The sequence below is a fragment of the Mesoplodon bidens genome, assembly GCF_964165515.1.
Source record: "Mesoplodon bidens genome assembly, chromosome: 5".
Taxonomy (NCBI): Eukaryota; Metazoa; Chordata; class Mammalia; order Artiodactyla; family Ziphiidae; genus Mesoplodon; species Mesoplodon bidens.
This window is the reverse complement of record NC_138161.1, coordinates 42,513,237-42,530,909: the sequence shown is the minus strand read 5'-3', so window position 1 is coordinate 42,530,909 and position 17,673 is coordinate 42,513,237. Positions and strand designations below refer to the sequence as shown.

General features: G+C 32.6%; 1 protein-coding gene across 2 annotated transcripts in view; it reads right to left on the bottom strand.

Moving 5' to 3' along the window:
• The window catches only part of EPHA3 (EPH receptor A3), a gene marked incomplete at both ends in the record, with an annotated part of 372,586 nt that overhangs the window by 36,614 nt on the left and 318,299 nt on the right, over window positions 1–17,673 (bottom strand). For both annotated transcript variants that reach the window (XM_081236000.1, XM_081236001.1), the window contains 3 exons: window positions 5,172–5,381; window positions 7,071–7,132; window positions 14,738–14,923. In XM_081236000.1, coding sequence (XP_081092126.1) covers window positions 5,172–5,381; window positions 7,071–7,132; window positions 14,738–14,923 — 458 coding nt within the window. The remainder of the gene's footprint in view (window positions 1–5,171; window positions 5,382–7,070; window positions 7,133–14,737; window positions 14,924–17,673) is intronic.

Sequence of the window (17,673 nt, the reverse complement as noted above, 5' to 3'; positions counted from 1 at the left end):
CATAATCATAGCATGCTAATTCAAATAAATAAGGCAGATGTCTAAGCTGAATAATCCTGGTTTTGGTTAGAAAAAAAAAACAGACTTTACCACAATGTACTACTTTCCTTATTTATTAACTATAAGCTTATTGAAACCACAGATTTTATCTTAGTCAAGTCTGCTTCCCAAAATACTATATGCCTAAACGATTTTGAGTGATAGTATCATTTACAATCTAGTTTTAAAGATAATTTTGAAAGAGGAATTCCCCAAACATTTTGGACAATAGCAGAGTTCCTGCAGTAAGTACACATTCCCAAAAAGACAGCTTAGTATGACAACACTCATTTCATTGTTTCAGTGTCTTTGTTTAAAAAACAAAATAGAAGTCCTATTACTTTATAACCGTACCTCATATTTTAGGGTAAATTATAAAATTATTGTACCAAGCAAGGCTTATTATGGGAAATTAAATCAAAGATGTCTAAATTATTCTAGAAATGCAGATGCAAATTACAGCTTCTCAGAAGGAAGTCAGGATTCCCACAGATATTTTGAGGAGTTCCAAGAAAATACAAGGATGAACACTGAAGAACTCTAATCAGCTATTTATTGGTAGTGAATGAGCCCGTTTTGTTAGTGTGGCTTTTAAGAATCTTCTGGGAATGAAGCATAAATGCAAAGATCCTATTGCACTTTTATTTCACAAAGGCTAAAGAGGAATTTTGACACATCAACATCATTCTACTAAGGTTGAAATAATCTTGTGGACCCCTTGGTCCTGACAAAGTAACAATCAGTATAAATGAAGCTCCGAATAAATGAAGCTCAGAAAGTTAACTGTATACAGTCTCCAGAGAACAGATGATGTAGATTCGAATGAATCTTTCAAGTTTCTCCAAGAGAAATTGTTTCTTGGAGTATCCTAGTGCAAGAGTTCAGAAGTAACCTCCCCAAAATGTGCCACTGTGGCATATGAATATTTTTGAGTCGAAGGCAATCAAGACACTGCTCCTTCAAGAGAAGCTTCTGCCTCACCCTTAACTACCTAGAAGAATTTAAATTGGCGAGGGAGGGTCCTTTCCCAGAATGAGATTACCAGAGATAAATTTCATCTGAGTGGCCCATCTGTATGGCAGGACAAACATCTAATTACCCAACATCTACTCTTCTTATCAACTTGTGAATTACTTTCCTCCCCTTTGAAGCCTCAGGCCCTCTTTCCCACTCCTTAACTCAAGATGGCATATATACCTCATTTTACATTTCTGTCTTTGACCCTCTCATATATGTGAGATTCCATGCATACGAATTAAATTTGCTTTTCTCCTGTTAATGTCTCATGTTGATTTGATTATTAGACTAGCTAAAAGAAGCTTTGAAGGGTAGAGGAAAATTCTTTCTCCCCAACACTAGAAATTAAGACTGGTATTGAGAACAAGGTTGCGATCATTTAAAGAACAGAGAGATTAGAACCTGAATGAATAACCGAAAAATAGAATATCTCAAATAAAGGCCTTTTTCCCCAAATACTTCCTATGAGAACTGGAAATATTTCTTGAGTAAGGTGATTTTTGTAGCAGGGATAATGCTAGCAAGAATAATTTTCATGGAGTGTGTTAACAGCTCAAATACTAGCAGAAAGTTATGAAGAATATCTTTAGAATGCAGAGTAGCACTAAGTAGAATAAAAAACATTCTCTTCCAGGCAACAAATATTATATATTATCATCTGTTGCATATGTTGTCCCCTGGAGTAATAATTTAGTCATAAAAATGGTTGGCTGCAGAATGTTGGCTGACTAATTTTTCTGGTGATCAGAGAAGGAGCACTAAAAAGCACTATCAAGATACCCATGTTTTGTAATTTTATCAAGTTTTCAGAGCTGTGTAGGAATAGTCACTGTTCTAAACTTAATTCAACTAGCTGCAAGGTATACAATTTTCTTAAAGTTCTCTTGCTCTTAATCTAATGAACTGTGTTCTTAAGAACAACAACATTTTTATGCAGAACACAGTTTCTAAAAATACTTAGATTCATGAACAAAGGTAATCGGCTATAGAGTATACCTGAAAACGGTAAATGCAAACAAGGGTAAAAGCCATTAGGAGAGTTCCAACTTCTAAATCAACACATCTAGGGATATATCTGAGACACAGAGTTTCTTTCTGTGTTTCTATCACTGTGGCTTTACTTGTAGATGAAACTCAGTCTTGCATATTGAGCTCTTTCTCAGAGTGAGATATAGTTGCCATGTGACAATCTTAGTGGCTGTTAATAGAGTTATTGAGGTTGATGACTTCTGAAAAGAATGAGAATTTTTGTTCACTTCTTTGTTTGTTTGTTTAATCAGGAATAAACTCTTAGAATTAAACAAGAAGAAAGCAGCAGAAGCTGTCTTTTTAAAAAACTGCTCATTCTCTTGGCTAGTGAGAGTATAATGAAATGGCCTCATTTATATATTGCCACTAAAAATGAAAAGTGATAACAAACTATATGTAAAACAATTAAGCAATTCATGTACCAAAATCTTCACATATTTGTCCATATTTTGACTCACCAATTTTCTTTTTTTTTTTACATCTTTATTGGAGTATAATTGCTTTACAATGGTGTGTTAGTTTCTGCTTTATAACAAAGTGAATCAGTTATACATATACATGTTCCCATACCTCTTCCCTCTTGCATCTCCCTCCCTCCCATCCTCCCTATCCCACCCCTCTAGGTGGTCACAAAGCACCGAGCTGATCTCCCTGTGCTATGTGGCTGCTTCCCAGTAGCTATCTATTTTACATTTGGTAGTGTATATATGTCCATGCCACTCTCTCACTTTGTCACAGCTTACCCTTCCCCCTCCCCATATACTCAAGTTCATTCTCTAGTAGGTCTGTGTCTTTATTCCCGTCTTGCCCCTAGGTTCTTCATGACATTTTTTTTTCTTAGATTCCATATATATGTGTTAGCATACGGTATTTGTCTTTCTCCTTCTGACTTACTTCACTCTGTATGACAGACTCTAGGTCCATCCACTCACTACAAATAACTCAATTTCATTTCTTTTTATGGCTGAGTAATATTCCATTGTATATATGTGCCACATCTTCTTTATCCATTCATCCGATGATGGACACTTAGGTTGTTTCCATCTCCTGGCTATTGTAAATAGAGCTGAAATGAACATTTTGGTACATGACTCTTTTTTAATTATGGTTTTCTCAGGGTATATGCCCAGTAGTGGAATTGCTGGGTCATATGGTAGGTCTATTTGTAGTTTTTTAAGGAACCTCCATACTTTTCTTCATAGTGGCTGTACCAATTCACATTCCCACCAGCAGTGCAAGAGTGTTCCCTTTTCTCCACACCCTCTCCAGCAATTATTGTTTCTAGACTTTTTGATGATGGCCATTCTGACCAGTGACTCACCAATTTTCTAGAAATTTATCCTGAAGAGGTAATGATAGAAAGCCATGAATTATATATCAAGATGTGCATCAAAGTATTGCTAATAATAGCAAAACATTAGAATTCTACCCAATTAATAGTACATTGGCTAAATAAATTATGTACATGAATAAAATGGAGTACTATACATTATTTAATAATACTGTAAAAGGAATATTTCATCATCCAGAAAATTCTATATTTTATATTTCATGTTAAAAAGGGCAGATTACAAAATGACACTGAATTTATATATAAAGAAAATACTGGATTTATTAAGTGGAAATCATTTTTTATATCAGTATACATATTATGATCCTTTTGTCACTATATGCTGAATTGAAAATATTTTTTATATGAAAATGCTTAGAAAAATATTATGAAAAGATAAAATTAAAATGTTAAAACTGGTTATTTTTGAGTAGTGTCATTAGCCATGATTATCATATTTTTATTTTTAAAAATTTCTTCCATAAAAAAATTTCTCTAAAATAATAATATGTCCAAGAAATTTGCAAAAGAAATAAGAAGAAATAATCAAATGCATTTTGAATCAAAGGAATGCAAATTAACAGATAAAATTCCTCACAGTAAGTAAATATTAAAAATAATGATAATATCTAATTTTATTAAGAGTGTATTGAAATGTGCTTTTAAAGTAGGCAAAGACTCTTTAACACAGAAAATCTACTTTTAGGAATATATTATAGGGAAATCATCAGATTCAAACAATTATGAATGTACATGTATCATATACACATTTGTAAAATATCTTGAAAAATAGATATAATAATAATTTGCCCACTAATTAGGATTTGGTTTAAAAAATGATACAACTAGAAAATAGAATATATTAAACAGCTAAAAGTAAAAACAAATATTATTTATTGACAGTGAAATATATTCAAGTGGTATATTGCTAAGAAGAGTAATGAAGTATACAATTTGCATTAAAAATAATCTAATTTTAGGGCTTCCCTGGTGGCGCAGTGGTTGAGAGTCCACCTGCCCATGCAAGGGACACGGGTTCGTGCCCTGGTCTGGGAGGATCCCACATGCCGTGGAGCGGCTGGGCCCGTGAGCCATGGCCGCTGAGCCTGCGCGTCCGGAGCCTGTGCTCCGCAGTGGGAGAGGCCACAACAGTGAGAGGCCCACGTACCGCAAAAAAAAAAAAAAAAAAAAAATCTAATTTTAATTATTTATTCATGCATATGTCTGTATATAGAGGTATGCAGAAAAAAATCTGGAAGAACTGACTCACAAAATTACAAATGTTCTCTGGGTGGCATAATTACGGATGACTTTCCTCCTTTATATTGCTTTGTTTTAAAATTTTTATAATATAAACATGTGTTACTCATGTAAGCATTAATTTTAAAATGGTTTAAGATTATACATAGTTGGATGGGGGTACTAAGAATTTATCCAATCTTTTCTTAACAGTGGTTCAACCATGACAAAAATATAGGTCAATAAGGCTTTAGACATGTTAGAACCTTGCTGCCTTTTTTGGGAGAATCATTGAACCAATGTATGGAATTTCAGAATTAATATCATTACTCACCTTATGGACAGTGACCATCTATTTTCCCAGAATAAGTAACAATATTTTACTTTTAAAGGATAAGTTTCATACGGGGGAAGATATAATTGACAAAGCATTTTGGGATGTGATTTCTATTTATTTGTCAGTCAACATAATACAAGTTGCTAAACAAAGATAAAAGAAAAAAAATGAGTTACTTACTCTTGTTGTGTAAGCAGCTTCTGGGTCATCTTCTAGAACACGTGAAAGTCCAAAATCAGAAACTTTACACACTAAATTACTGTTGATCAAGATGTTCCGAGCAGCAAGGTCTCGGTGAACGTAGCCCATGTCTGAGAGATACTTCATGCCAGATGCTATCCCTCGAAGCATCCCTACCAGCTGGATAACCGTAAACTGGGCATCGTGTTTCTGAGAAGTATTTCAAGTGTACAGTTAAGGTGTGTTTCTATTTCCTAAGATATATCTTGATTAAAATTTCACATACTGAATTGTAGAGTATATACATTCTAGTTTTAAGTACACCAGCCAGGACTAAATAGATGCAAGAGTAAAACAAAATAGTATAGTAGCTACATTACTTTGTAGCAAGAAGTAGCCTAATATTCTTTAACTTCAGGTTCAAAACTAGAACTTTGCTGGTCTTTTGATGAGACAAACCCCTTTTCAGAAACTTTAAGGTCATGAACAAAAAAATAAAATGGATCCTGTGGCTATTTTAGGTTTGTATTTATTGGTTTGATTGAATGTTTATTCTTTCTTCTTGTTTTCCTATATTTTATTAATTGCTTCAGGTATGGTAGATTTTAAATCTTTAATTATCATAATAGATAATTAGTTCAAAATTAGTCAAAAATATTTACTGAATATTTGTTGTTCTACCCAACCCTAAGTTATAGGTCACACAACTGAAAGCAATAGGAGATAAATTCAAATAGTCCTGGATTTAGAAAAGTTTCCAATCTACTCAGATTAAAATAGAAATATACAGTTTATATGACAGATAGATGATAGATGCATGCATACATACATAGTTATATAAAAAAATAAAATTTAATGTCTAGCAATATCTAAACAAAAAATAATTTTAGAGGAAAATTTATTACAATTTTAAAAGAATATTTATTATAATATTTTGAATTACCTGACTTGCAAAATGTTTAGTTTTGAAATATGTTTGTGAAAATAATTGTTACTGAAACCTTTATTCAGCTCATGAATATTCAAATAAAGAATATAATTTCTTATTCATAGAAAAATTAGTATTTTCCTCCATGATTATGAATTATACTATATATCTTATCTATCTATCTATCTATCTATCATCTATCTATCTATCTATCTATCTATCCCTATCTATATAATGCTGAAAGCACCTTGAGGATAGGGTCTGTGTTTGTTTTTTTATCCCTTGTTTGTAGTGACTGGTGATTGACAGTGTCTTTTTTTTCTGACAGTGTCTTGTACTCTGTAAATCTACTGAACTTCTTTGAATGTAACATTTGTTGATATTAGTAAAACATAAATTTTCTAAATGTAAACAACTGAAATTTATATGTAAATATATGTTATATGTGTATATATGTATGTATATATTATGATATATAAGTAATGATTTCTCTGGATTGAGAATACTTAGGCATTATAGTACCTGCTTAGTTTGTGAGTGGACAGTACTATGTGAGAGATAGAAAGTCTTCTATCTTACAGTAGATGGAGGTTGCTTTAAATAAAGAAATGAATATTTCTGTCTTATATCAATGTTATTTATGTCTTACTTTAGAATCTTTAAATTTTTGTTTTAACCAATGTGAATTTTGTCTGAATAAAAAGGCTGAAGAAAATTGCACAAATTTGTTTTAAAAATATAAACCATTGACATTTGGATGTTACAAGATAAAAATGTAATTTTACAGCCTTCCTTTTGCTATTTAGTCCCAAAAAAATCAGTTTTCTTAAAACTTTGATTATCTAATTGTTTAGCATAATATTAGAGGTTGTCTCTATCATTTTCAGCAATTTATTCCACATTTATATATGTGTGCAGATAGATAAAGATAAGGTGGAGATATGTGAAAGTGTATAAAATCTTCTACTTACACGTAAGAAACTGTCCAAGGAACCATTCTCCATGTATTCTGTGATAATCATAACTGGTTTACCTAGGTATAGGTAAATAATAAATGTATAATCATCAGTAGAGTTCAACAAATATCATGCAATGAACATATATAATATATTTTGATACACCTAATGCATTAAAAAATATGAATTTTTCTCTGTCCTCCAAATTTTGCCAAATTACAATTAAAAAGAAAACTAGCTCTCAATAGAAAATAAAACTAAAAAAATAAAATCGAGAAAGATTGGTTTTCAGAAAAGGGCCTATAACCTATATGATATCTAAACTGGCGTTTTGGTATGGTTTTCCTTAAACAAAAAATATGCTTTTTTCTTCACTCTAATTGCATTTTAGCTGAACTACCAAATCAGATATTTCTGTCTTCAAGCCCAAGATAGAGTCATGAATTGCACAATCATTTACACTCTCTACAGATATATGCAGAGCTATATGCTAGATGTTTTCTCTTGTGCTGGTTAGTCAGAAGCAAGTAAATCAAAGTCCCTACCTTCATGGATCCTATATGTGAATTGGACAAAACAATTAAGACTAATAATTATAATCTGTATTCAATTAACACATTAAAATTATAAAATCCATGCTATGCTTAAAAGAAAATTAAAATTGCTCTTGGTAGTAACTTGTAATAACTTGAAATATGGGCCTTAAACATCATTAAACATTTTAACAAGCATTTAAATGTATTTGTACAGTACTTAGTGTGCACAAGGTGCTGGTTTAATTATTTTACATATACTAACATTAATTATCACCATTTCCACTTTTTACATGAAAAAAACTGAAACATATAGAGCGTAATTAACATCACACAGCTAATAAGTATAAAGCCAGAAATTGCAACCCGAATATATTATGCTGTTACTTTTAGAAATGTACACTGAGGGAAACATTTAAAATAGGAAAAAGCATTAGACACAAAGACACAAAGGTGCTAAGTATACAGATACATAGATCTACAAATAGAATAAATCTTCAACTATAGGTAATAACTGAGGCAATTGTTGGGTGTCAATTCTACGCATCATTCCAAATTGAAAGAATGACTCTGAAGACTATAACACGTTCAGAAATTATTACAGTAAAATGTAATTCCAATTTCAAAGCCTACACATATTACCACAGCATAATTCACTTCCCTTATTGTTGTTATGATATTGTTTTAACTATAAATCTATCATTTTACAAAAAGAAAAAAAAAACTCCCTTCTCTTCCAAGTCTAGAAGACCTGCATTAAGTCTTGACTAAGCATGAAAAACCTTGAGCACATAATAGATTTTTTTTTTTTTTTTTTTTTTTTTTTTGCAGTACGCGGGCTTCTCACTGTTGTGGCCTCTCCCGTTGTGGAGCACAGGTTCCGGACGCGCAGGCTCAGCAGCCATGGCTCACGGGCCCTGCCACTCTGCGGCATGTGGGATCTTCCCAGACCGGGGCATGAACCCGTGTCCCCTGCATCGGCAGGCGGACTCTCAACCACTGCGCCACCAGGGAAGCCCTCACATAATAGATTTTAAACAAACATCCATGTACATCTAACTGTAGAACAAACATGATTTTTTTTCATGTGTACCTTCTACATCATGGTTTGTGTGCTATTCTGATGCCAGAAAATAGCTTTCTTTCCTTGTTTTTCCTTTCATCCTTGTTTTTCCTTTCCTTTCCTTAATTCATACTGGTTGTGAATTATGGCTTAGTACTGTGAACATTATATTGATGTTTACTATGCTTAGTATGTGAATATATACTAAGCTGTATGTCTTATTTATTTAGAGGTGAGGAAATTATTTAAATTCTGTAAAATTTCTTAGATTTTCATATATGTAAAAATAAATTGACACAGCAATTTATTGTCAACTGAGACACTGATTTAGTTATATATTTTGGGTAATATATCAAACATTATACATGCCTTGGTGTAATACTGGTGTAAAGCTTTTTAAACTTAATGTTAATAAAATTTTCCACACGTTCAAAAAATAATCTGATAATGTCTGAAAAGTCATTTTAGTCAAAACCTTGAGCCTCCAGACTTGCTTTATCAAAATTTTAATTAAGCTTTGATATAACAATATTCAGGAAAAAAGAGAAAATTCAACATTTCCTTGGAAACTTCTATTTCTCCTGAACTGGTAAATCAAATACCTAAGAACTGATCCCAGAGAACTAATCTGAAAGGAAATGAATGAATAATCAAAGGAATGAAATCCTTCACATGCATGTTTTCCATACATCTCTATAAGTGTCTATGTTTCTTCCTTAATATAATTCTTGGAAGAATAACATGCTTGCAAAACTCAACACAGCCCTTGAATGTAGTTACAGATATATTGCTTCCCAGTCAACTCTCAATTACAGTGGCCAATTACCGTGTTTGCATACTGCCCAGACCTTTGTTTATCACTCTTTTCCTTCTGGCTCTCAGCCTTATGACCATTTCATTTCTTGTTAGCATGTCTGGTAAAATGTTTGGCAAGGGAAATAAAAGTAGCTGAAAATTCAAACCAGTCAATTAAGCCAAAGCTCCATGACCATTCAGAAATCAGACCAGGCTGCATTTAGCTCTATAATTTAGGTATTTGTAAACACATCAGTTAAGATGGGCAAGTCTGAAAATGTGCTTTGTATTAAGTTCAAAGATTCAGCAAACCCAAATGTACAGACAAAAGTAAACAGAATCAAATATTCTACCTTGGAAAGCAGGATCTTCACTTATTTTTCCTTGTGATTTTGATTATGATAAACAGAGTTAAAGGAAAAGTGCAATAGTGGTGAGAACTAGTTCTAATATGTATTAAATGTAGTTGGTAATTATTTATAAAATACCAGATCATCTGCACATGATGCAATGTATTTCTATCAAAGTTTGCACATTCTTTCATGTGTATTTTGATTTAGAAATGACATTATCAGCTTCTTCAAGAACCTATATCATTCACTGCACTCAGAGATCCTTAAATACATCTGAGTATATATATTAAAATCAATGAAATTTTTGTTGTTTGGCTGAAATGAAACTCCACCAAAAATCAGCATAACAAAATGTGCAGTGGAATTTTGCTTTTGTTCTTAAATTGATTTATGAGTATAGATAAAATCATGATCTTTCATAATTAAAGGGTTAAAGGAAGCACATCAGTCTCTTACAATAAGTTCATTTCCCCAATGACTCAGAGATATTTGCTAATCATTTTGTTTGCTGACAGAAAAATGTGATTCAAAATGTCTAAGAATTCCAGGTTCAGCACTATCTATTTCACCGCCTTCTTAATCACATATTCTATTTAAAAAAACAGCAGGATAATGTGATAAATATATAGCTATATATAGAAATTTTTATTGCAATTATCAAATAAATGTTGGTCTTAGATTAAAATAGTTTCATTCAAACATAAAATGTATGTATCAATGATTTAAATGTTATAAACTATTGAAATGCAATTCATTTCCAAAGGAAATGCTATTAATTCCTACTAACAGTAATTGTGTCTTACATAGTAAGTCTGTCTGTTTTTAAGACTTCTACACACTCCAACACGAGTGGGATTTATAAAATCAAAGTCTTTGACCTTAGCAGCCAGTACTCATTATTAGTATCATGTAATCAAATCAGGGTGGAAGCAAAAAAGTATAAACAGGAGAAGGAAAATTGAAGAAAATAGACAAAATATGCCTTACTATTCTCAGGAAAGAAGATTTGAATCGCTTTTGATTAGAAACTAGAAAATGTTTTGGTTATAGATTTCCATGTACTGTAACTAACTGCCTGATAGAAATACTGTAATGAACTGAATTAGAGTATTTTTCTGCAGGTTTCACATTAAATCATATAAACATACAGGACAATCTTTTCCAAATTCCATTTTAATCAGGACACAATTCATGTTAAGAATTATCCCTATTATATCCACTGGTCTATGTGTTAACCAGGGCAGGGACCAACTCTAGTTTGTCTGTAGTTCTAAATCCAGCTCCTAACACAGTGCCAGTTAGAATAGATCATACCATGTCTATTATTTCAGGCTAGCTAAGGATAGTCTCTCTCTTCAAAATCAGGCTAAGAAGTACTTTCTCCAACTCTTCCTTAACCAGCCATACTATATTAATCTTAACACATTGAAAATTTTACATTAAGCTGACTTTAAAATTTTAAAATGTATTTATACTTAATTTGAAATGAAAATAATACTTTTAAGGAAAGGACAGGAACAATATTTCTACTCTCCCTTGTATTGTCTATTAAAAAATATGACATGGACTTGAGACAAGTGTTGAAGAAAAGCTTTAGAGAGAGGCAAACAAGAAATAGAAATAATTTGGCATTGTCACTAAAGAATGACAACTTATTCCAGTAATATTTCCTTATCATATGTGCTGACAATGCAAACAAATGATTAAGCTTTTGGTGTGCAGTGGACACTCACGCCAATACAGAAGTGTTTTCAGTGTTAGAAATCCTCTTAATGGTCTGCCCATGCCTTTCCTCAACAGTACAAGGCTACAGTTAAGTTGCATTATTATTATTTTTTAATTTGTAGAAAATGATCCATCCCTAAATAACAACAAAAAGCACATCAGTCTCATCCTACATAATTCCTTCTTTTACACTAGGTGAAAAGTGACCAATGGAAAGTCTTCTTGGATGGAGTTTGAACATCTTTTGACTAATGGTGTGATGGCAGAAATATCAAACATTTGCTAAAAACAAGTTCCATCTTTTTGAACTTCAACTAAAATTGATAACACATGTTAGTACCAAGTTCTGAGCAGGACTGTGCCCCCAGCTTTCTGCTACTTTGAAGATCAGAGACTCTCTCACCTTCTCTTGTTTAAGACCATCAAGCTCAAAACCACGCCATTAAAATTGTTTATGGCTTAATTCAAATAAATGATAATATAATTATTGAATAAAGGACTTTCTCTAACTTGAAAATGATACATTATAATAGACTTAGTGTTTCAAAGCACATAATTAATAGCAATAATAAAAAATTATCTTTGAGCCGAAAAGGAATTGTTTTCAAGAATTTTCTTCTACACTCCCAGATTAACTGGTAAAATCTCAAACTCAACCAGAAGTGGTAATTTAGATTGCATAGTTCTATTCCACCTAAGAACATATTCTTATGGAATCTTATTTGATCTTACAAGGACCTGGAAGTAGTAAAGTAGAACTGCTAATTCCATGTTACAAGTGAAGAGAGTGAGTATCTGGGAGTGGTTTGATTTATCAGATGTCTCACAAACCAGTAGAGCTGAATCAGAATTTGACCTCTGACCGTCTGATTCTTAATCCAGATACCAATATGCTTTCTCTTCTTCTTTAAATACAATTTGTTCATTAAATTATAAGCTCTGTATATCTAGGTGTGCATGTGTGTGTTTCTGAACTTTTCAGGTAGATTGTTTTAGCAGTCATATACTCTCAGGAAACAAAGAAAATGATAGGAGTGTATTAAATAATTTATTTGGTGACAAAATTGCCTTGTTTACATATTAAATACAACTTATTAACTTTATTCTAAGGCATTTCTATTTCCTCTCAGTTGTAACAGGATGCCAGACTTAGAACTTTTAAATATGCCACTAAAAGAGTTCAAAATCTAATTCTAGGTCTGCTACTCTATTATGCTTGCACTATATGAGATGACTGGGATTTATATAGTCAGATTTGGCAGTCTCTTGCATGCTTATTTGACCAAGGAGATATATGAAATTTAGAACTTTCACTCTAAGAATAAGGCAGCTGTAATTCATATTAGAATGTTACAGACTCCTACTTGAATAAGACATTTAATGTATAATACCTGCGATTTTTAAAGGTCCTTTTTTTTCTTAATGCATTTTTTTCTGCATTTTGGTCTCAGGGGTTGTTTTATGGATTTCTTTGCCAGGTGACCTATATATATATATATATATATATATATATATATATATATATATATATATATGTATATTTATATCTAAAGAAGATTTTCTACAATAATTATGGTTTAATTTTGCTTATCATTCAGTAAATGAACTTATAGGAAACAGCTAGCAAAACCAAATAGGATAATAATAACTCCTAACACTGGGAACAAAAAAAATTAAGAATTTTGAAAATTGAGAGTTAAAAGAATGGATACATAAGTACAAGTGAGTTTCCTCTCCCAATGGGCTCAAGATCTGAAGGACAACCACTTGGTGAGAATGATATGGAGGAAAATAAAAGGTTAAATGACTATTAAAAACCCAGTGAGACATGATTCTATAATTCTAAGGATATTAAGTAGGATACTCTATAGATATGGTCTTGCCCTGAAGGAACAAATATTTCATAGTTTTTCCCAATCCTTAGTATTTTTATTATTAAATATTAATAGTATTTTTATTATTCATTTTTAAAAATTAAAAAGACATTTTTCATCAGAAATTATTTTAGTATTACAACTAATGTCGCCTCATTTTTAAGAGTACAGAGGGAAAAATATGCTTCTAACAAGACTTAATATGGGCTTATAGTTTATGGTTAAGTTCTCCTACATTGTTAAATTCTTAACCACACTTATTATATTAAAAAGCTCTAAAGGAAATCAAGGTATATTTCAATTATACCATGCTCTTGTGAGTAAGGAATTGCCTTTTTACTCATACAAAATTGATAATAGGTATTAGTGCCATTTGGAAAGTGCTCCACGTAATGTTAAAGAAAAATATCATTGTGAAAAATATAATGTGCAATGTCTGTTGGTAACCACAGAATATATAAATTATCCCCTAAAGGATGCCAAATTCCCTGCCATATGCTGTCTTTCACTCTAAGAAGTCTGCTACTGCGAATTTAGCTTATTCTTCATCTTGTGCCCCCAAATCTTGAGAAAAACAACATCCCAGAGCATTCTCAAGAGGTTTTCATTGGGACTGGAGCCAAAAATCACATATCTGTCTCATGGGATCACTTTTGAGCCTGGATGGAGAAATCATCATGGAAATAAGTTCATATCTCTGTCGCAGGCTGTAAGCCAGAGCTTCCCCAGAGTAGTCAAGAATCCATCTGGGACTCTAGATGAGAATTTGAAATCCACAGAGAACGGGGAAAAGGGTTTGGGTCTAATGTGATTCCAATCTTTACAGCTCAGAAGCATTCCCAAAACTCTCATAATTTCCCTAAAGCCAGGGGGGTAAATATTTGGAAGCTTAAATGAAACTAGTGAACAATAAAAGAAAAGGCAGCTAGCCAGGAGTTCTCAGCAATTTCTGTCAAAATTGAGTCATTGTTTTTTCCTTGCTACTCTACATAACAGAAAGTTCTATACAATTCACTTAACTGTAGTTTAATCAGCATGTATTACTATAGTCCAACATTTAGATCTTAAATTTTAAAGCTTTTTAAGGTCTAGAATAGCACTGTCAAAATAATACTAGTTAAATGTCTTTGGTCTCTTGTCAAAGAAATACATGTTAATCTTAATACACTGAGGTTTTGTTTTTGTTTTTTGATTTTTTTTGTTTCATTTTGTTTTGCTTTGTTTTTGGTTAGGACTAATAGGTACTCATGAAAAAAGACCAAAATTCTTAAATTATTGACTTTGGGTTTGAACAACCTCTGCTCAACATACACAAAATTGGTCTTATGACTTCACTTACTTTTAGTAACAACACCCTCCAGTCGAATGATATTGGGATGGTCAAACTGTCCCATAATGCTTGCTTCTCCTAAGAAGTCTCTCCTCTGCTTTTCTGTGTAGCCCACTTTCAGGGTCTTGATGGCCACTGAAATCTCTTTTTTTGAAGGAAGTTTTAAGCGACCACTGCACACCTCTCCAAATTCACCTGTTAGAATGCAGAAGAACAAAACAAGAAAAGGCAAGAAATTATATTATAAAAAATCATCAGCAGGGAGCAACTGTTTTCTCTCAATAATTCCAATTCAATAATTGACCTGCAAGATGTACACTTGTAGGCCTCCAAATTATTTTGGAAGTTGGTAATAAGAAACCCCAGGACATCCACACCCTGGTGGAAAATGGACCTTGTGATGTCTCATGTATTTTGAAGTACTACACTATGAATAATGACATATGAAAGAATAAGAGGGAAGTCAAAAGTTATATTTATTAGATTTTTTCATTCCTTGTTCTCATAGCTACCTTTTCCTCAGGATAATCAACCAGCACCAGCACCAATATAATGGGTTAAACACTGGATTAAATTTCAGACGTTTATCAGTATTCTGTTTTTACCAGAGCCAATTTAGCTATAAATTCCAGCTCTCTGAAAATGGGAAAAAAAAATAAGCTATCAAGTCATTTTATGGAGTAGGGTGTGTTGTATTATTCACATACGAGTTGTAAAGTTCTCTGGGGCTCTGGAAAGAGAAAAATAATCTAACAGTATTGAATCGTATCTAAAGAATTATTGTAGAAATATTTTCTTAGATCCAGTGTCTTCAATAAAAAAGTTGTCTTAAATGCACAATCAGAATTTGTTGAATATGGAGTGTTGCTGACTTTTACGTAGTCTAATTTAATTGATATAAAATTGCCTAGAACTAGTTTGGTCACTATCTTCACATACATTGTTATTGAGAAGATTCACCCATAATGATTTCATTTGATTTTGAGCTCCTTGAGAGCAGAGACCCTTTACATTCATTTCTCTGTCTCCACTGCTGCCACAGTGATTGCCATAAAGGAGTGCTACGTATTGATTGTTCCTCATTCAAGGAAGAAATCCTAATATTGTCCGGATTATTAGACGGGTTTTGTACAACATTTAAAAAAATAGTTTTTAACAGCAAATGAAAGGTTTTTCTGAAAAGAAAAATTACATGATCAATTTTTAGGCTCTCTATGGAATGGAAAAAGATTTTTGGTCCAACCTTCTCACAGTGAGTTTTTGTACAGGGCCCAGGCCCCATGAGTCCGCCAGAAAGAAGGTGTCAAGTAGTGAGATACTTCTCTATTTTTCATCCAAGTAAGTCCTTCAACCCACAAAAGCAGCACGTTGTCCTAATGATTTATCAACTGCATCCCTACAAATGACTTGCTTCTCTCCAGGAGGTTCTAAACTCCCTTAGACTTGACCCTCCCTTGTTCAGGAATCCAGTCTTGCCACTGTTTTCAAAACAATGACTTGTACTATGACTTGTCAAAGTCACTTAATGTCCAAAAGCAGGTATTCATACATTTATTTAATAAATATTCATCAATTGGCAACTGTATTACAGATACTATGAAAAACACGGAGATATAATGATAATAAAAGCAGATCTAATTTCTTCCCCTCAAGGAAGTACAGAGATGATAGTAATATCTGCAGCTAGAGTGTTTTTTAGGATTATGGGGAGAATTAGGGGCAGAACTTGAGAACACTCAATGATCTTTTTTTAAATCAAAGGAAGAATATGCCATTATAGATGTGTGAGCATTAGGAGAAGTTATGATGCAAAGTAAATCATTGTTAAAATTTGTAAACAAGACTAAGAGTTTCTTTCTTTATGCAGGGTTATCAGAACATTGCCCAAAACCCCAGTTCACTTTGTGTAAACATTAAGTTTGGGCAAACCATAAGGAGGCACCCATCATGAATTTTCATATTCTGAAAAAAAGTTCTGCCATTATCATGGATCAATAGGGTGTAATGGATTGTGTTTTAAATTTGGAAGTCATGACCATTTATTCTAACTGACAAGTCAATTGTTAGTTTACAGGACAGACAGTACAGAACTGTGAGATAGAGCATGGATTCTGGAGCCGGATTGTCTAGGGTCTAATTCAGCCTCTGTCACTTATTACCTGTGTGATTTTGAGTGACTGTCTTAACCTCTCTGTGCCTTTGTCTCTTTATCTATAACATAGGGACACCAATTTTGTCTACTTCATAAAATTTTTGTGCAGTTAAAGGAATTAATGTACATAGAATGCACTTAGAATGCACTTAGAAGAGAGCCAGACACATAGTAAGTGCCATCTAAGTGTTAGTCGTTCTTTCTTCTCTGAGTTCAAACCTACTTTAAGAAGGATAAATATCTATCTACTTCTTAAGAGTTAGATCAAGGTGAAGAATAAATACTAATGTTCTTTTTAAAATGTCAAATTCTGTATTAATGTAAAAAGAGATGGCTGTGATGATCACGGTGATAACAAGCTTAATGTCATATTGGACAAGTATTTGTAAAGGAAAGAATGTTGTGAAAGTACCTCACTAGGGAGATCAAGGGGAAGAGTTTGAATTTCAAGTGGCCCAATTAGTGTTTCTTCCTTTGTTCTCAGTGGGAGAGCTGGATATATGGACATGTTATCTACCTTCAAAATTCAGAAAATGGTGCTTCAGTAATGCTAGTATTTAAAAAAGTCATAAAGTTTAGAAATGTGATTATTTTATCTGATAAATACTAGAAATTGTCACAAATATATTATACTAGACATAGAAATGTTACATATTAATTCAATTCTCTTTATAATAACTGTTCTTAAAAGAACAGTGTTGGAAAAATAACAAAGACTGGACAAACACAGTGCCTGATTTTTCCATCTAGCCAATTTTACATGGTTCAATTAACTTTGCACCTGTAAGAAACA